This window comes from Carcharhinus amblyrhynchos, chromosome 22, assembly GCF_965287045.1.
Source record: "Carcharhinus amblyrhynchos chromosome 22, sCarAmb.v2.hapA, whole genome shotgun sequence".
Lineage (NCBI taxonomy): Eukaryota > Metazoa > Chordata > Chondrichthyes > Carcharhiniformes > Carcharhinidae > Carcharhinus > Carcharhinus amblyrhynchos.
Genome location: NC_137345.1, coordinates 33,687,901 through 33,709,075, shown reverse-complemented (window position 1 = coordinate 33,709,075; position 21,175 = coordinate 33,687,901). Strand labels below are relative to the sequence as shown.

At 42.6% G+C, this 21,175-nt stretch overlaps 1 protein-coding gene across 3 annotated transcripts in view; it reads right to left on the bottom strand.

The window, feature by feature from the left end:
- LOC145357046 (synaptotagmin-B) overlaps positions 1-21,175 on the bottom strand; it is a 732,627-nt gene that overhangs the window by 131,272 nt on the left and 580,180 nt on the right. For all 3 annotated transcript variants that reach the window (XM_080210102.1, XM_080210103.1, XM_080210104.1), the window contains 2 exons: positions 17,652-17,837; positions 15,501-15,676 (listed from right to left, as the gene is read on the bottom strand). In XM_080210102.1, coding sequence (XP_080066228.1) covers positions 15,501-15,676; positions 17,652-17,826 — 351 coding nt within the window. In that variant the 5' untranslated portion in view covers positions 17,827-17,837. The remainder of the gene's footprint in view (positions 1-15,500; positions 15,677-17,651; positions 17,838-21,175) is intronic.

Sequence of the window (21,175 nt, the reverse complement as noted above, 5' to 3'; positions counted from 1 at the left end):
TCTGCATGGGATTCAGAATAGGGACCCTCCCCAGATCTGGGAAAGCTCATCATATTTGCTGGAATTACTAGCTTGCGGGTTATTTAGACAGTTGTAATTCCTACTAGCTATCTTCTGAGGCTACATCGACAGATATTGACTCTCAGTTTCATAGTGATACTTGTTTCTAATTTGACTGAGAACATTTGACATATTGGCCAGAATTTTACCAACACGTCCATCCCGATTCCTGGGGCGGACTAAGCTTGGAGAATAGCATTCTCCATTGGCTTTGGCGGGATCGTACGAACCGCACGTGGACGAGGTTAGGTTTAATAAATCCTACTGCCCACACCATCACCCCAGCGCCAACCAATTCCTATATTGAAAAATAATAACTGTTCCAACTCATTGGAAAACCAGAAACAGTTCAAGCAGTTGAATTATGTCAAAGGAACACACATTGGCAATACAATGCTGTGATTAATCACTTATGTTCCGGATAAGTTATTTTGAATTGTCATTGATTTTTTTCAATTACAAATGTTTTCATGTTTCAGTACATCAGCAAAAATCTGAACATTGCGTTTGCTACTAAGAAGCCACCTTTTTCATCAAACATGCAGAGAATTTAGCCTTGCATTGTCCAGCAACAAACGTAGTTTCTAAATTGCAATAATTATTGCGAGCAATCCTAATGCTCTGTTCTCAAATCATCGCTAATTTGTTTTTTGAGGGATTACGGAAGGGAACATGTGCAGGCAAAGGGTTAAACCTTAAAACCAATACTAAACAAATTCTTGGAAGAACCTACCATCCAGTTGAAATCCAGGACAGTCAGAAAATATAGTCAGATAATACAGATCAGAAAAAAAAATAGAAAAGACAAAACAGGCAGTGAACTTTCACAAAACGCCACAGAGAGATATGACGCACACAGGATAGCTCAGGCAAAACTGTTTTCAGATACTATAGTGAGAGATTCTGTGGCTTAACACAGTGTCTGTCATTACACATAAACTTATAGGCTGCAATTCAAAATGGCATAAATAATAATATTCTTCAATGAGTCCACCTTTCTTTTATTATCATTTTGTTTCCAATTTCACTGCCTTTGCACCCTTGCTCTTATTTGTTGAGGTATTGGTGCCAAACGCTCTTTGACGTCTCACTCAAGAGCCCATCGTTCATATGGTGCCTCATTAGACAGAGACAGCACCATTACGTCCAGTGCTGCCCCCATTTTCTACCCATACATCCAACAGCAACCAGGAGCAATCACCCAGACTGATTATTCTCTGTTGTTCAGAGTTGTGAAGGCCAATTGCAGCACTCCAATCACTGCTCCAGCTTTGATGAATTACCTCAGTACAAATCAGAACTGGAACCAAGTTTAAATATCAAATAATTCCTACACAATTTATTTAATTCTCACTGACACAGAGGGCATTTTTCAACTATTAGGTATTACGGTGGCACAGTGGTTAACACGTGGGGTTATGAGAATAGGACCTGGGTGGGATTGTTGTGGGTGCAGATTCGATGGGCTAAATGCCCTCCTTCTGCACTGTAGACTTTATGAAACACATTGGGAAATACACTGAAAACATGAAATATATTTCAAATATTTTGTTATACTTGCAGTGAAGTTTATTCTCAATGCATGTTCAAATCTTACTTCTCATTAATTTAAATCGATCGATATCATTTGATTCTATTGGGCTGACTTACTCTCAAAAAAATTAATTGCATCATTCTATGTTTTAGTTAAAGGCAGCAAGGTGCTGCAGTACTTAGCACTGCTACTTCACAGTGCCTAGGAGCTAGTTTTAATTCCAGCCCTGGGTATCTGTCCATTTTGGAGTTTGCACATTCTCCCCTTGTCTGCATGGGTTTCCTCTGGGTGCTCCGGTTTCCTTCATCGACATGCAGGTTAGGCAGATTGGCCACACTAGGTTGCCCCTTAGTGTGTGTGTGTGTGTGTGTGTGTGTGTGTGCCTCTGCTAGATGTGGTGGAATGCCCCTCAATGCCCCTGGTGACTGCGACCTGTTCCAAGAATAATTAGCTACAGAAACATATGAAAGTCAGACCTATGCACTATCAGAGAGTTTGAGTGAGAGAGAGAAATACTCTAGTTATTTCAATACGGTCCTCTGCCTTTAATAGCCTTCTTTCTAGTTTGGAAAACTGATCTTTCTTGAGAGCTGATCTTGTTCATACTTTGGATCACTTTTGTTCCTTTGTTTCTGCATATGTTCTGGTGCTAATGGCTGGGATTCTCCAGCCCTGTTGTTGTGAATGGACATTTGGCTGAGGGTCAAATTTTCCATTCTTGCTAGCAGTGGTGAGGGCGGGGGGGGGGGGGGGGGCGGCGGCAGGGCAGGGGTGGGGTTAACGTCATCAGAGATGACGGCCGATATACTGCCTTTCCATTGCAATGTCCAAAACTGAGCACAACCAAACACACATTAATATTTCTATAAGCTTGTGCAGTACTATTATGTCTATAGATGAGTGATTCCACAACTTTGTATTTCCATAAAGATGTTTTTAAGAGAGGATCAGTGACAGGGCTACAGCATTGTATCTCAGCCTCTCCCCCCTAGTGAATTGATTCTCTCCTAAAAACATCAATCATGGGGTTACAGCTCACACTACAACATTCTCATTTTCTCAAAAATTATTTTGCTATATTGATGGGAAGTGATGCGTCATCTAATTATTACCAAGTGACTTCTTGAAGTCTGCACAGCAAATTACATTTCATTCATTGTATATTTATATCACACATTTACTCAACAGGGGATATTTTATATTTATCATTAATGAATTTCACTGGTATTACCAACATATTCTTCAAATTTCTTTCTACACCTCTACTCAATAAGTTGACAAATGTAGGCAGGCACAGTTGCAAGCACTGATGCTTCACATCGCCAGGGACCTGGGTTCGATTCCTGGCTTGGGTCACTGCAGAGTCTGGAAGTTCACTCCGTGTCTGCATGGGTTTCCTCCAGATGTTTCAGTTTCCTTCCACAGTCCAAAAGACGTGCTGGTTAGTTGCACTAACAATGCTCAATTCTCCCTCAGTGTACCTGAACCAGAGTGAGGTGACTAGGAGATTTTCACAATTTTGTTACTGTGTTAATGTAAGCCTATTTGTGACACTAATAAATAAACTTTAAAGTGTACAAGTGATTTTGGTTTTCAGGTCAATTATGCAGGCGCAAAAAGAAATCATAGAGTACAGAAAGAGGCCATTCGGCCCTTCAAGTCTGCAGCGACCACAATCCCGCCCAGTCCCTACCCCCATATCCCTACATATTTTACCCACTAATCCCTTTAACCTACGCATCTCAGGACACTAAGGGGCAACTTAAACATGGCCAATCAACCTAACCCGCACATCTTTGGACTGTGGGAGGAAACTGGAGCACCTGGAGGAAACCTACGCAGACATGAGGAGAATGTGCAAACTCCACACAGACAATGACCCAAGCTGAGAATCGAACCCAGGTCCTTGGAGCTGTGAAGCAGCAGTGCTAACCACTGTGCTACCGTGCCACCCCACGCCCCACAACTGCATTGACCACTTGCGAGGATTTGATGGGGGTTTGGGGGATGGGTAGGCAGTCGTCACTCAACACATCCTCCACACTGACAACTGCATTTCACGAGAGCTCTGTTTTCTTTTTTAATTTTCCCAACTCTGTCCCATGTGCATCCCAAAGGCTTTTAGCTTAATTAGAAGTCTTCCATGTGAAAACTCTTTCACAAGAGTGACAGTATGACACGGACATCAATCATCTGAAATGGCTTTCCATTTGTCAACAATGTTTCAGTGTTGTAGTGAAGTAGTAACAGTGGAATGAACAAACTCAGACTGATCTTGTACCCAATAAAAGGTCAGCGCTGCCTTAATCACCCTGCTTGGAGATAACAGGAACACTTTAAATCCAGAAAATGCTCCCTTTCCTGAGCTTGTGGACTTGGCAATATATGAAATATTTTTAACTTAAATTCAGACAAAAATTAGAATATTGTTGCAAACTATAGCTTAACTTTCCAAACACAGAATTCTACAGAACAGTTTTTAACCATTTAATCTGCAATTTATAATATCAACAAGCACAAATTGTATCAAAATCATCACTATTTCTTCATTCAGAATCTTTCTTGTATTCAACAATATACAGGGTTGTGACCAAACCTGTCGATGTAGATTGCTGGGGCTTTTTACTTAATCAAATCACAGAATGGTTATAACACAGAAGGAGGCCATTTGGTCTATCATGCCTATACTGGTTCTTTGTAAGAACAATTCACTGAATGCCACTTTTCCCCATAGATGGCAAATATTTCCCTATCAGATTGTTATTCAATTCTCTTTTGAATGCCATGATTGAATCTTCCTCTACCATAGTATCAGGCAGTACAATCCAGATCCTAACCAGTCACTGTACACATATTCCTCATGTCCCCATTGCTTTTTTGTCCAATTAACTTAATCTGTGTGCTTTGTGTTCTCTGGATTTGTGTTCCACCAATGGGAATAGCTTTATTTATTTTGTCCAGTCCCCTCAAGGTTTTGAATGCCTCCACCAAATCTTCTCTCAATCATCTCAGAGAATCCTCAAAGAAGAGTCCCTACTTCTACAATCTACTGACATAACTGAAATTTCTCAGCCCGGGAACTGATCCTATGAAGCTTTTCTCCACTTTTTTTAATTCCTTCACATCTTTCCGAATGTGTGTTGCCCAGAACTGGTGGCAATAGTCCCGTTTCGTCTAATGCAGTGTTTTACACAGGTTTATCATAAATTCCTTGCTTTTGTACTCTATGCCAAGATCCTGTATGCTTTTTGAACCATGCTCTCAACCTGGCCTACCATCTTCAACAATTTGTGCACAAATACCCCCAGGTCCCTTTGCTCCTGCATTCTCTTTAGAACTGTGCCTTTCACTTTATTCTGTCTCTCCATGTTTATTCTCCAAAAATTAATTGCCTCACATTTCCCTACATTAGATCTAATCTGCCACGTGTCTGTCAAATTCACCAACAAAGAACAAAGAACAAAACAGGCCGGCCCTTCGGCCCAACGAGCCCGCGCCACCATTTTAACATTATGAGTCCCCCCTGTCATATTCTTCTTGAAGTTTAATATTACCCCCTCACAGTTCACAATACTTCCAGCTTTCCTGTCATCTGCAAATTTTGAAATTGTGCCATGTACACCAAAGTCTAGGTCATTAATGTATTAAGGAGAGTCAAAATCCTAGCAAGCATACCTGGGGAACTCCATGATAAATTTTCCCCCAGCTAACAGGCATTTTTTTTGCTAGATTTATAGTGGTTACAAAGTGACCTTGAAGGGAGATGTTTATATTAAGTTCACTGGAGGACGTAACCTAGTTAAAAGGATATTTTGTATTGTATGGATGATGGATGTACTGCTGTATAAGGCTCTGGCCAGACCCTATTTGGAATATTGTGCGCTGTTTTGGGCCCCATGCCTAAGGAAGGATGTGCTGGCCTTGGAAGGGGTCTGGAGGAGGTTCACAAGAATGATACTAGGAATGAAGGGTTTGTCATATGTTTGAAGGGTTTGTCAACTGCTCCTCAGCAGTTGAGGAGTCTATACTCGATGGAGATTAGAAGGATGAGGGGGGATCTAATTAAAATTTACAAGATACTGAGAAGCCTAGATAGAGTGGACGTGGAGAGGATGTTTCCATTAGTGGGAGAGACTAGAACTTGAGGGCACAACCTCAGCGTGAAGGGACACTCCTTTAAAACTGAGATAAGGAGGAATTTCTTCAGCCAGAGGGTGGTAAATCTGTGGAACTCATTGCTACAGAGGGTTGTGGAGGCCAGATCATTGATTGCCTTTAAGACAGAGATAGATACGTTCTTCATCAATAAGGAGATCAGAGGTTACGAGAAGAAGGCAGGAGAATGGGGGTGAGAATCATATCAGCCATGATTGAAAGGTGGAGCAGACCTAATTCTGCTCCTATATCTTATGGTTTTATGCCGAGCACTCCAGTTCTTGTGAAGCTGCCAAAGTCAAATGTGAAGAAAACAAATCAGGTTCACATAGAGAGACTGTTAGGATGGACTGCTTTTGATTTACTCTTGGGATGTATTAAAGGAGTCTGACTACCAACATGTTAGTTACAAGTATAACTGGCATTTGTATACAGCCTTTAATGTTGTAAAATAGCCTATGTCGGTGGGGAATGTTAGTTTCCTGTAATGGATTGGATTTCATGGTGAACAGTGATAGAACTACTCTGACAGCAAGCACAAAGCTAGCACAGGTTTGAACCAATCAGAGTGGGCAGACAATATGACCGGCCAAATCTGTCAAAGGAAGGATTATTTATTTATTCATTAGTGTCACAAGTAGGTTTTCATTACACTGCAATGAAGTTACTGTGAAAACCCCCTAGTTGCCACACTCCAATGCCTGTTCAGGTACACCGATTGAGAATTTAGCACGGCCAATGCATCTAACCAGCACATCTTTCGGACTGTTGGAGGAAACTGGAGCACCCAGAGGAAACACATGCAGACATGAGGAGAGCATGCAGATTTCACAGTGACTCAAGCTGGAAATCGAACCCAGGTCCCTGACTGTGTGAGTGCTAACCACTATGCCACCCCAAGTTAGGGGTCAGCATGATTTCACTGTATGTTGACAGCTATGGCTGCAGCAACCACAGGAATGGAGAGGGAATTTAAGAATACTGTTCCCTGGATTTTGGATTTTTACCTGGAGATCCTGCGGTGGGATTAAGTGAAACAGATTATGTTTGCCAAAGATGTGAGGAAGAGGACAGCCTCTCTAACCTTGTAAATGTGAATGGAGGTGGCCAGGGAAGCAGGTATGTCTTCCCTTGAATCTGGATTCAGTGTCCCTAGAGGTTCAAGAACCTGGTGTAGGCAGGAAAGGTGAGGAACATTACACTTCAGATGCTGCGCCCCACAGACTGAAATTTCCTCATTCCCTCAGACAAACATAATCTGCAGGTCGGTACCTTCCACTGACCCCAGGCACCTCCTCACATTCCTATCCTAATAGACAACATTTATCTTGTCAGCCATTGGTAATGTGTACTCCACTGTGAATGAAACCTTGTTCCAGGAGACTGCAAATGCCAGCAGTAAGCTGCTGTGCCAGCCTGAGTCTCCTGGGGCACTGTGCCCAGATGTGTTGGGAGAGCTGAGCCGTTATCTGTGTAGACAGACCCTGTATTTCCAGCTGGATTTCTATGCCCATCACTTCTGCCCTTTGGTGTAGCACGTGTCTGAGGAAAAGGCTGATACTGATGTTGCTCCGGCTGGCTGTTGGTGTTGTGTGATGTTGCAACTTTTGTTTATCATCAGAAGCCCAACGTAGAGCAATGTAAACTGTTCCCATGCTGTGGTTAAGGCTGGCAGCGTGGGAGATGCAGATCATGTTGCGTGAAATCCAAGGCAGGTGAACCAACTTGCAAGAAGCTGGAAGCCACTTCACTTGTGTGAAAGCACATTCCCAGAAGAACAACATCCTCTCACCTCAGCATGGTTTCCCAGCTAATCAGCTTCAACAGCCAGCTGGAGCAGCATCAGTACCAGCACCAGTTGTCTTCTCCTCAAACACATGCAGCTGTGAAGAGCAGAGGCGATGGGCGTAGAAATCCAAATGGAAGGAGGTGAGTCGCATGAGTCACAAAAACCCAGCTTGCAGGTGCAGCAGGTGGTCAGGAAGGCGAATGGGATGCTGGCCTTCATCGTGAGGGGGATTGAATATAAAAGTAGGGAGGTCTTGCTGCGGCTGTATAGGGCATTGGTGAGGCCACAGCTGGAGTACTGTGTGCAGTTTTGGGCGCCGTACTTACGCAAGGATATTTTGGCCTTGGAGGGAGTGCAGAGGAGGTTTACTAGGCTGATGCCGGAGTTGAGGGGGTTGAGCTATGAGGGGAGGCTGAATAAATTAGGCTTGTACTCGTTGGAGTTTAGAAGAATGAGGGGAGATCTCATTGAGACGTATAAGATGATGAATGGGATGGATAGGATAGAGGTGGAGAGACTCTTCCCGCTCAGAAAGGATAGTAGGACTAGGGGGCACAGCCTCAAGATAAAGGGGGGGCAGTTTAGAACGGAGTTGAGGAGGAACTTCTTCACTCAAAGGGTGGTGAATCTCTGGAATTCTCTGCCCGTTGAGATGGTGGAGGCTGCCTCGCTAAATATTTTTAAGACGCGGGTTGATGGGTTTTTGATAAGAGAGGGGATTAAGGGTTATGGGGAGAGGGCGGGAATGTGGAACTGAGCCAAGACAGATCAGCCATGATCTTATTGAATGGCGGGCAGGCTTGAAGGGCTAGTTGGCCTACTCCTGCTCCTATTTCTTATGTTCTTATGTTCTTATGAGACCCCAACACACGTCTACACAGGGAGTGGGTCAGCACTCTCGACATGTCTGAGCACCACCTTCCAAACTCATGACCATTTTTCCATCTAGAAAGACAAGGGCAGCAGATACATGGGCACACCACCACCTGCAAGTTCCCTTCCAAGGCAGTCACTATCCTAACTCAGAAATATGTCGCCGATCCTTTGCAGTTGCTAGATAAATATCCTGGAATTCCCCTCCCTAATGGCATTCTGTGTTAACACACAGCAAGTGGACTGCAGTAATTCACGAAGGCAGCTCACCACCACCTTCTCAAGGGCAACTGGGAAAGGGTAATAAATGCTGGCCAGCCTGAGACACCCATGTCCCATGACTGATTAAAAAAAATACAGAAGCACTCCAAACCCTGCCAAAATACTGGATTAAACTCACAGATAATAAATAGCCTCTTTGAATATTTTAAGTATTTGCCTGATATCCCATCAGCTGTTCCCTGCTCACTCGCAAACCTACCAGGTTAAAACCAAAGCTGGTATGATCATATCACATTCCTGACCTGGTGTCACCTTTCGAAGCTTTGATTCCCCCTCACCCAAATCCAAACAAACTCCCCTTGGGTATATAAATTCTAGCTGCCGTGTCCAGACCAGAATCACGATCTTTTGGAGTGCTGCTCCTTCAGGTGAGGGAGTGAAAGAGCAGCGCTCTGAAAGCTCGTGATTTAAAATAAACCTGTTAGACTTTAACTTGGTGTTGTGAGATTTTTTAACTCCGCCCACTCCAGTCCAACGCTGGCATCTCCACATCATTGTTCAGACTAGGGACCATAAAATAAACTTAAGAATATCATAGAGTCTTAGCGTCATAGAGGTTTACAGCATGGAAACAGGCCCTTCAGCCCAACTTGTCCATGCCGCCCTTTTTTTAAACCCCTAAGCTAATCCCAATTGCCTGCATTTGGCCCATATCCCTCTATACCCATTGTACCCATGTAACTATCTAAATGCTTTTTAAAAGACAAAATTTTACCCACTTCTGGCAACTTGTTCCAGACAGTCACCACCCCCTGTGTGAAAAAATTACCCCTCTGGACACTTTTGTATTTGTCCCCTTTCACCTTAAACCTATGCCCTCTAGTTTTAGACTCCCCTACCTTTGGGAAAAGGTATTGACTATCTAGCTGATCTGTGCCCTTCATTATTTTATAGACCTCTATAAGATCACCCCTCAACTGCTTACGCTCCAGAGAAAGAAGTTCCACTCTATCCAGCCTCTCCTTATAACTCAACCCATCAAGTCCTGGTAGCACCCTAGTAAATCTTTTCTGCACTCTTTCAAGTTTAATCATATCCTTGCGATAATCGGATGACCAGAATTGTACACAGTATTCCAAGTGTAGCCTTACCAATGTCTTGTACAACTTCAACAAGATGTCCCAAGTTCTTTATTCAGTGTTCTGACCAATGGAACCAAGCATGCCGAATGCCTTTTTCACCACTCTGTCCACCCAAGATTCCACTTTCAAGGAGCTATGAACATGTACCCCTAGATCTCTTTGTTCTGTAACTGTCCCCAACACCCTACCATTAACTGAGTAAGTCCTGCCCTGGTGCAATCTACCAAAACGCATCACCTCGCATTTGTCTAAATTAAACTCCATCTGCCCTTTGTCAGCTCACTGGCTCAATTGATCAAGATCCTGTTGCAATTGGAGATAACTTTCTTCACTGTTCACAACGTCACCAATCTTAGTGACATCTGCAAACTTACTAACCATGCCTCCCACATTCTTATCCAAATCATTCATTATATATGACAAATAACAGTGGGCTCAGTACTGATCCCTGAGGTACACTGCTGGTCACTGGCCTCCAGTTTGAGAAACAACTCTCTCCAATTTTGCCCATTTAGATACCTCACCCTGGATCCCGTGAGATTTAACCTTATACACAACCTACCATGCGGTACCTTCTCAAAGGCCTTGCTAAAGAAATGTGAAAAAGAGATTTCAGGGGAACCAGATGAGATTAAGAAAGATAATTAAAAGCGACAGATACCGTGAACAAAACATAATTTAACTTGTTTTTAAATCTTTACCATTAGTCAAATTCTGAAGGAACATGACTCCACACTTTTATACTATTACGTTTTCAGAGCTATAAATTGATTAGCAGTAATTATCACTCAACATGGCTTTTAAAAGTTCACTTACTCCTTGATGCACCAGTCAAGACTTTTACTGAGGTCTTAATTGGGAATTACTAGGGCAAGTACAGTAAGTTCATGCTATTAATGATTTCGGTACTGAACCTATTAGTAAGGCCATTTACACCCTGTGGGGAAGCAGGGTATCTCTAAAAACAACTTTTGTATTTCCACATTTATCTGCACATGTGTGGATACAGAGGTTGCTGTCAGATTTATTTTTAGTAGCCTTGAGCACTGTTAGCTTCACTGCTATTTCAAATGCATGTTCCATCACATCTCTCCTTGACATTCAATGGCATCACCCTTACTGAATCCCTTACTATCAACATCCATGGGGTTACTAGTGACTGGACATTTGACTGGATCATTGATATTGATACAAGAACAAATCAGAGGTTGGGAATTCTGTAATAGCAAACATCCTGACACTCATAGTCCACCATTGATTTTAAAAACACAAGTCAGGAGCAATGGAATACTTCGCACTTTCCTGGACGGGTGCAGTTCAAACAACACTCGGGCGGCATGGTAGCACAGTGGTTAGCACTGCTGCTTCGCAACTCTAGGGACCTGAGTTTGATTCCCGGTTTGGGTCACTGTCTGTGTGGAGTTTGCACATTCTCCTTGTGTCTGCATGGGTTTCCTCCGGGTGCTCCGGTTTCTTCCCACAGTCCAAAGATGATTGGTTAAGTTGATTGGCTGTGCTAAAATTTCCCTTTAGTGTCCCAAGATGCATTGGTTAGATGGATTAGCGGGTAAATATGTAGGGATATGGGGGTATGGCCTGGGTGGGATTGTGGTCGGTGCAGACTCGATGGACCAAATGGCCTCTTTCTGCATTGTGGGGTTTTTATGGCTCTATGAACACTCAAGAAACTTGACACCATCCAATAAAAAGCAATCTGCTTGATCGGCATCCCATCCAATTCCTTAAGCATTCACTGTCTCCACCTTGCTACATGCAGTAACAGCAATCTGTGCCACACACAAAAAACGCTGCAAAAATTCACAAAGCCTCCTTCGACAGTACCTTCCACACGCGTGACCTTTATCACCCAGAGGAACAAGAGCAGCAGATGTATGGGAACACCATCACATCCACATTCCCCTCCAAGCCACACACCATCCTGACTTGACATCATGGCCAGTATTTTATGACCTTGCTCAGGTGAGGCTCGTAAAATCCCACCTGAGGCCAATGGAGAATTCCATTCGATGAGCCATGCCCTGCCTGTTTCTGGGGCAGGTATGGTGGTAAGATTCCGGTCCATATCACTGTTACTTCACTGTTACTGGTTCCAGAATACCCTTCCTAACATCACCTGGAAGGTAGCTGACCAAAACCTTCTCAAGGGCAATGAGAGATGGGTAATAAAAGCTGGCCCAGCCAGTAATGCCCACATCCAATTGGTTGCATTTTGTTTAGCTGAAGCAGGCACAATGTATTGGAATTTACATAATACACAGGGCTGTGTCCTTTGCAGACAGAAAGAACATGTACACACATTGTTCATGTTTTAGCTAAACAAAATAAGTAACAGCCATTCACTGGTTCATTTCTCAGGCCTTGATGAATCAGAATCAAGCTGCCTGATTTAAATTTCAAATAGTGCTTTACAGTTAACCTTCAACTAGTACATTCTCTGTGGTAACACTTCAACCAATCAGTGTCCACATTTCAACCAATCAGCTCTTTCTTCTCATACAATATAAATTTGTTGATTTCCCTTGTATTATATTCTTATGAATATCCTAATGCATGCAAGATTTCAATAAAAACGTCTCTTCATAGAAACCTTACAGTACAGAAAGAGGCCATTCGGCCCATTGAGTCTGCATTGACCACAATCCCACCTAGGCCTTACCTCCTTATCCCTACATATTTTACCCACTAATCCCTCTAACCTATGCATCTCAGGACACTAAGGGGCAATTTTAGCATGGCCAATCAACCTAACCCACACATCTTTGGACTGTGGGAGGAAACCAGAGCACCAGGAGGAAACCCACGCAGACATGAGGAGAGTGTGCAAACTCCACACAGAGAGTGACCCAAGCCGGGGATCAAACCCAGGTCCCTGGAGCTGTGAAGCAGCAGTACTAACCACTGTGCTACCGTGCTGCCTCTTTTTTCAACAATGTTCACATTCTGTACTACCAAATGTCTAGAAAATACATTGTTCCTCAGACATTTCTGACTCTAAACGAGTTCCTCAAACTCAAAAGTATAAACGTGTCAAACTTTACTGGCATAGTTCCTGCCTGGCGAGTAATTCCATCGATCACAATTGTGTTGCATGATTCAAGGTGAGGAAATGTTCTAAACAAAGACCAAAGCTTTGATCTGACCTGGAGCAGCTTCGATTTCTGAGGTTCTATTTCCCTACATGACAAGCTGAAAGGTAGACAGGGAAGTAAATTTTTTCATATTTGTATTTGATTTGCAGCCTTTAGACAGATCTGTTAAGAAAAGATATATTACTGTTGTAAAAATGTTGACAAGGAAGTCTTCTATTGAAGATTACGCATGTGCTCATTAAGCCAATTTGATGCACATCTGGGTCCGTCATATCTTTGGGAAGTCAAAACACACATACAATCAGTTATAAGGAAGCACAAAAATAATTCAAAAAAGGTGTGAACAACACCAAGAAACGACCTTACTAAATAGCATAGACAATGCACTTTTGTGTATCAAACCTCTTGGGTTGAGGGAAGGGTTGAGAGAGAGATTGCTTTTACCCCCTTAATATTGTAGAGATAGTAGGGTAGAAATTTGTCACGGGTGATAGCATGAAAAAGACTGCATCAACTTCCTGCTACCCGTACTGGTTGATATCAAATTCAACTGAAGCGAATTAAATCGAATGGATGGAGTGCATGATGGACAACCTGCAATAATGCCTAAGATAAGTTTCTACTGTGATGTATTCTGCTGGTTGCTAGCTTATTACTCAGGACTTCTCTTTGTTTTGAATATGTTTTTGATATTTGTCACTATACATTTTAAAGCAGCATCAAAGGTTCAATTCAAAGCGAATACATGGTGGTTGCCTGGAGTACTTTAAAGTAAATTGGTGTACCAGATTGTAGCTTTGCACTGAACTGCCTTAATAAACAGAGGGATGCTTGTCAGCGATGACACTAATTGACACATCATCATTTATATGTAAAACAATATTCAGCGCAAATCAGATTTTGAATCGTGACTTTTTCCTCCTCTTTAATTGAGGCAGCAACCGGCAGGCAAAAGCTAAGATATTTGGTATTCACATTTGCAAAGTCAATAAATATTCAATGGTCAATCGGAATTTGCCAGTTATTAAATAGTGCTGTTAAGGGAATTATCAGCTTAAAAACAACCATCTTCTTCAGCTTCAAATAACCTACAAGTGAAAGGGTTCAAAGAACAAACACGCTACATTTTGCAGTTGCTTTTCTGCACTCACAGTACATCTTATATGTTCTTGGAAGTAATGAAGTACATAAAACAAAGAAAAATTGTACAAGTTACAGCCATTTGTCCTTTATGAAAATCATATTACAAAATTTCATTAAAACAAGGCAATCTTTATCAATCAAAGAACAGATGGGCCAAAGTGTTTGTGAGTCATAACCATGAATAATTGTGCAGCTTCTGGAACACATTCATTTGGCATGGCTATTCTGATTTAGTTATTGTTCCTGCAGTGCGATTTAGCGATTCCCGCGTGACATGAAATCAATGTCCTACCTCTTCAGCCGAAGATCAAGGTAATGCATTTTCCTCTTGTTACAGAGGAACACGAGGCAGCCAGAATGTTACAAACCAATTCGATATGATGGGAACTCACAAGAAACACATAATCATCTGGTTCCTCAGAGATTGCTGACTATCCTTGTTCATAATGAAAACAATCATTTTCCAGTTTTTTCTAATTATTCAGAAATTTAGCAGTGGTGGAATACGAGAGTTTAGAATCCATTTGTGTGTAGATTATGTGATTCCAGTGTGTTTAAAACCCACCATTGCTGCTCATCATCCTTTCAGCCACTCAGCCTGTACTGCTCTGAAGGGTTGAGAAATTAGAACCAATTGGTGCTTTAACTACTTAACATCCAAAGATGTGCGGGTTAGGTTGATTACATAAGAACATAAGAACATCAGAAATAGGAGCAGGAGTAGGCCATCTAGCCCTTCAAGCCTGCCCCGCCATTCAATAAGATCATGGCTGATCTGTCGTGTCTCAGTTCCACCTTCCCGCCCTCTCCCCATAACCCTTAATCCCCTTGCCTATCAAAAACCTATCAACCCGCGTCTTAAATATATTTAGTGAGGCAGCCTCTACCACTTCAACGGGCAGAGAATTCCAGAGATTCACCACCCTTTGAGTGAAGAAGTTCCTCCTCAACTCCGTTCTAAACCACCCCCCCTTAATCTTGAGGCTGTGCCCTCTAGTCCTACTGTCCTTTCTGAGCGGGAAGAGCCTCTCCACCTCAGCCATGCTACAATTGCCCCTTAGTGTCCTGAGATGCGTAGGTTAGAGGGATTAGTGGGTAAATGTGTAGGGATATGGGGGTAGGGCCTGGGTGGGATTGTGGTCAGTGCAGCCTCGATGCCAGATGCCCCCTTTCTGTCTCTATGATTCTATTTCTATTATCCTACTGTGTTCATCATTTAGCTTCTGAATTGCACGCTAAATTATGACTGGACAGAATTAGTCATTACTGACACGGAATCGACAGGATTTCCCTGAATGAACAAAGGTGAACTTAAGCAGGGAGTTTACACCCAACTGTTAGTATAGCATTTTTTTAAGTCAATGACTTACAATATGCCATTACTGCAGAATGATTTTAATTTGCATGTACTATAGATTGGTAACATCAGGTGCAATCAAAATTTGACTTACATTTTCTCTTCATTACGTTACCTGATTTCCACCAGAGTTTTTAACATCTTTCATGTTAATGTCGTTCTTTTTACCCTTTCCCTTCTCCTTCTTGTTTTTCTTCTTTTTACAGCAGCATTTCTTGCAGATGCAGAGGCAGCAGGTGAGAAGCAGCAGGCCACTGACAATAGCGATGGCAATCAAAGCCCAAGGTGGCACTAGCAAAAGAGTTTGAAAAATTGGTACGCTGATGTTAATCACAGACTTAGAACATGTAGCTTCCTGGCAGCATGCTGAAGAGAAACAACTTTAATTTTTGACAGAGGTATTACCTCCTGCTCCTATCTCCTCCTCCTCCTATCTTCTGTATTTCTATAGGATTAGGCTAGTGAGTTGGATGATCAGCCATGATCATAATAAATGGCGGAGCAGGCTCAAAGTGTCAAATGGCCTCCTCCTGCTCCTATCTTCTATGTTTCTATGTTGTTCACGATAGCTAATATTTCAACCTAGAGATTGGCCACTCAGCCAGTGGCACAGGGCTTAGCATTACTGCCTCACTGCGCCAGGGGCCTGGGTTCAATTCCTGGCCTGGGTCACTGTCTGTCTGCATATCCTCTCCGTGTCTGTGTAGGTTTCCCCTGGGTGTTCCGGTTTCCTCCCACAGTCCGAAAGATGTGCTCGTTAGGTGGGTAGTCCATGCTAAATTCTCCCCAGACAGGCACCATTGGAGTGTGGTGTCTAGGGGATTTTCACAGTAACTTCATTGCAGTGTTAATGTAAACCTACTTATGACACTAATAAATAAATTTAAACTTGTAAACCCAAAGTGCCAAAGAAAACTCCTTGCCAAAAGCTATAAACATGAGGATGACTCAAAGTGGCTTTTTTACATCATCAGGAAATGACTGAAATGTTAGGGATGCTCGTCACACCCCAAGGATCACTAGTCATGGAAATCGATTGGCAGGAATTCCACCACTGGCATAATCATGAATAGGAGCATTGGGGACACGGTTAGGAATGTGGGTGACTGGCTGCTGCCCCAAATTCTAATGTGGAGCAAGAGAAGGATTCTTGCTCTTATACACTTCATGTCAGGTTAGTAAATATCTTTTAACAATGTTTTTGGAGTTAGTCCCTTTAGAACCATTGACTTAGCTGCTCTGCATGTGACAACACTGAGTAGTACACAGGTATAAGCTGCTGCCAGATACCAATCAATTTTGAGAAGCTACTTGAAATCAGGATTTCGCTGTTGCCTATGCAAGCTGAAGCATGAAGTGTTCATAACTAATATGTCTGGTATGGGATGAGCAGAGACACACTATACTGGTGCCTTCAGCCCCCATTTGAGCCAGAAAAGGATGGGTGCTAGTTGATTTATAATTTAATTCAAATAGAGTTAAGTTAGCCCTACAGAATCAATTAAAACCAGTGGGCTTTCTGCATTCTCATTCTGATTAAACTGCTGGTAAATTACATGATAATATCCTAAACAAATTGAAACTTGATTTTTCAAGATGCATTTCCCTTTAACTTTTGTCTTGTTCAGATTACCATCTTTCTTTCCCTTCTTTTGTGAAACTCTGGAAAGCCTCTGAATTGCCAGCAGATGTGGAGCTCCAGGAAAGGATCAGAAGCCTGGGATACATACTTGACCAAATATGGATTTTCAGACTCTCTGACCAGAAAGAGCTTGAAATAAGACACTCTCATTTTAGCAACTGAAGACAAATGGAGTCAAGTGAATTAGAACAAAAACAGTAACTACACGACAGAGAGAAAAGCTTCATTTTTTAAAAATAAATTTGTGGGACATTGATGTCGCTGGCTGGCCAGCATTTATTGCCCATCCCTCTAGGCCAGTTGAGAATTAATCACATTACGGTGGCTCAGGAGTCACAGGTAGGCCCCTCCGGGTAAGGACGGCAGATTTCCTTCCCTAAAGGACATTAATGAACCAGATGGGTTTTTCTGAACATTGACAGTGGTTTCATGGTCATCAGTAGATTCTTAATTCCAGATATTTTTTATTGAATTCAAATTCCACCATCTGCTATGGCAGGATTTAAACCCAGATCCCCAGAACATTAGCTAAGTTTCTGGATTAACAGTCTAGTGATAATACCACTAGGTCATCACCTCCCATGATGTTCAAATCTCATGATTTGAGAAAAAAAACATACTTACACGGAATTTTCTGCAGTTCATTCATAAATTTCTCTTTCAGCTTCTCAAAGGCATCATTTTTCCCTTCTCCAGGGCCCCCGGCTTCTGTTGAGTTGTCTCCTATGTCAACAGGTATCATAGTGGTTGTGGCGATGGGTGCCACCAAAGCCTGGGGATGGGTTGCCCTTAGTTTCATCTTGAAAAGAACTAGCGGGAGAAAGAAAAACAAATGCAATTTGTCAGCATTCAATCAAATATACTTTTGAGTCACGAGCTCTTAAAACTAATATAATTCCTTCTGATGACTTCTTTCTCAAAGTTTGTGAATAATGCATTGACACTGTGTTAGACTCAGTTATTATTTAAAACAAGAAAGAAGGATAAATGCTGATGCAAGTAGCAATTGATGAATTCTACCGGAATGAAGTCTTATTAATCAATGAAGCAGAGAAGTTGTATACAGTGGAAAGTGCACCAATATTGTTCCACACACCATAAAGCAACTGCATCTATCATAACTGATGCGATTTCATTTGTAAATCTGAAAGCAAAAATATTTTTCAAATTAAGATAATAAACCAACCAAGGTTCCTTACACTATCTTCTATGTTAGCTATAAATTATTAAATTGTGCACAGTCAGTGTGCAATGTATTCCCACAATGATTTCTTCTTATATCCTTCCATCCTCTGTCAGCCAGCAGTTCATCTCCTTTTATCTTCTGCCAACAGGAAGGATGGCTGCGCAACTTTTCTTCATTTATTCTGATTCTTGGGCCATCTTATGCTTCAGCGAAGGTAAGAATAACTTGAAGCAAAATGACAGCATGGGTGGCTTTTAGATCTTTTACCTCCTGAATCAGGGTTTGATGAGTTAGAATGCCAACTGACATGCTGCCTTGAACTCAGAAGTGTGGAGAACATGGGAAACTATAACTATAAAGTTATGAATTCTTCAAAAGCTCCAATCTGATCCAATTAGTGGAAATTTGTGATATTTCAGCATTATCAGTTAAAAAAATAAAATAACTTTATCCCAGGAGGCTGAAATTTGCTATACTTTTCACTTTGAGGAGGAAATTGGTACATATCCAATTGAAGTGTCCAATGGAAGATGAGGAAACTTCAGAATCAACTTGCGAGAATTCATAAACTCTGTCTAGAAAACACTTGGTATCTGGGGGGGCCTCATTTAACATAAAAATCTGGAATATCAATCCAAAGAGGACACGGCGATAATTATGAGGGATTTCAATCTACATATTGATTGGTCGACCCATGTTGGACGCGGTGGGCTTGAGGAAGAGTTCTTGGAATGCTGCCGGGATAGTTTCCTTGAACAGTGTGTGCTGGAGCTGACGAGGGAGCGAGCTATCTTAGATCTGGTGTTATGTAATGAGGCAGGTAGAATTAGGGACCTTGTTGTGAGGGATCCTCTTGGGAAGAGTGATCATTGTATGGTTGAGTTTTTGATGCAGATGGAGGATGAGAAAGTAGGATCCCGGACCTGTGTCCTCTGTTTGAACAGAAGGGAGTACGATAGGATGAGAGAGGAATTGGCAAATGTAGATTGGGGGCGCAGATTGGTCGGTAGGACTGCTGAGGAACAGTGGAGGATCTTTAAGGAGATCTTTCTTGGTGCTCAGCAGAAATTTATTCCGATGGTAAAGAAGGATCGTAGGAGAAGGGATAATCAGCCGTGGTTAACAAAGGAAATAAAGGAGAGTATTAAATTAAAAGCTGATGTGTTTAGAGTGGCTAAAAGTAGTGGGCGAGTAGAGGATTGGGAGAGGTTTAAATATCAAAAAAGAATGACGAAGAAGTTGATAAAGAAAGGAAGGATAGACTATGAAGCTAAACTAGCGCTGAATATAAAAAAGGATAGTAAGAGTTTTTATAAATGTATAAAGAGGAGGAGGCTGGCTAGGGTGAATGTTGGACCCTTAGAGGATGAGATGGGGGATTTAGTGGTGGGAGATGAGGAAATGGCTGAGACCTTAAATAAGTTTTTTGCTTCGGCCTTCACGAAGGAGGACGTGAATAGTTTGCCAGGTATTAAAGATAGAAGGATGGTAGGAGTTGAGGGCCTGAATGCGATCACTGTCACTAGAGAGGTAGTGCTTGATAGACTAGCGGGACTGATGGTGGACAAGTCCCCAGGACTGGATGGAATGCATCCTAGGGTTCTGAAGGAAATGGCAGAGGTGATAGTGGATGCCTTAGTGATTATTTTCCAAACCTCGCTGGATTCCGGGGAAGTGCTGGAAGATTGGAAAACGGCTAATGTTACGCCGCTGTTTAAAAAGGGTAGCAGGCAAAAGGCCGGAAATTATAGGCCGGTTAGTTTAACGTCTGTTGTAGGAGAAATGCTTGAATCCGTCATCAAAGGAGAGATAGCGAGGTACCTTGAGAAAAATTGTTTGATAGAGCAGACGCAGCACGGATTCATTAAGGGGGAGTTGTGTCTGACGAATTTATTGGAATTCTATGAGGATGTGTCTAGTGCGGTGGACGGAGGGGAGCCGGTGGATGTGGTCTTTCTCGATTTTCAGAAGGCGTTTGATAAGGTGCCGCACAAAAGGTTAGGGGGCATGGAGTTGGGGGTAAGGTGTTAGCGTGGATAGGGGATTGGCTGTCAAATAGGACGCAGAGAGTAGGTGTCAATGGGTGCTATTCGGATTGGCAGTTGGTGACTAGTGGAGTGCCTCAGGGGTCGGTGCTGGGGCCTCAGCTATTTACCATTTATATAGATGATCTGGAGGAGGGAACCGAGTGTAGGGTGTCGAAATTTGCTGATGACACAAAGATAAGTGAAAAAGCAAATTGTGCGGAGCGTGTAGAAAGTCTGCAGAGGGATCTAGATAGGCTAAGCGAGTGGGTGAGGACCTGGCAGATAGAATACAATGTTGGCAAGTGTGAGGTTATCCACTTTGGCAGGAGGGACTACTATTTAAAGGGCGAAAAGCTGCAGCATGCTACGGTGCAGAGGGACCTGGGGGTCCTTGTGCATGAGTCGCAAAAACCCAGCCTTCAGGTGCAGCAGGTGATCAGGAAGGCAAATGGGATGCTGGCCTTCATAGCGAGGGGGATTGAATATAAAAGTAGGGAGGTCTTGCTGCAACTGTACAGGGCCCTGGTGAGGCCGCAGCTGGAGTACTGTGTGCAGTTTTGGTCGCCGCACTTGCGCAAGGATATTTTGGCCTTGGAGGGAGTGCAGAGGAGGTTCACTAGGCTGATACTGGAGTTGAGGGGGTTGAACTATGAAGAGAGGCTGAATAGACTGGGCTTGTACTCGTTGGAGTTTAGAAGGATGAGGGGGGATCTTATAGAGACATATAAGATAATGAAGGGGATGGATAAGGTAGAGGTTGAGAGGTTCTTCCTGCTCAGAAAGGACAGTAAGACTAGAGGGCACAGCCTCAAGATAAGGAGGGGGCAGTTTAGAACGGAGTTGAGGAGGAACTTCTTCACTCAAAGGGTGGTGAATCTCTGGAATTCTCTGCCAGTTGAAGTGGTGGAGGCTGCCTCGCTAAATATATTTAAGAC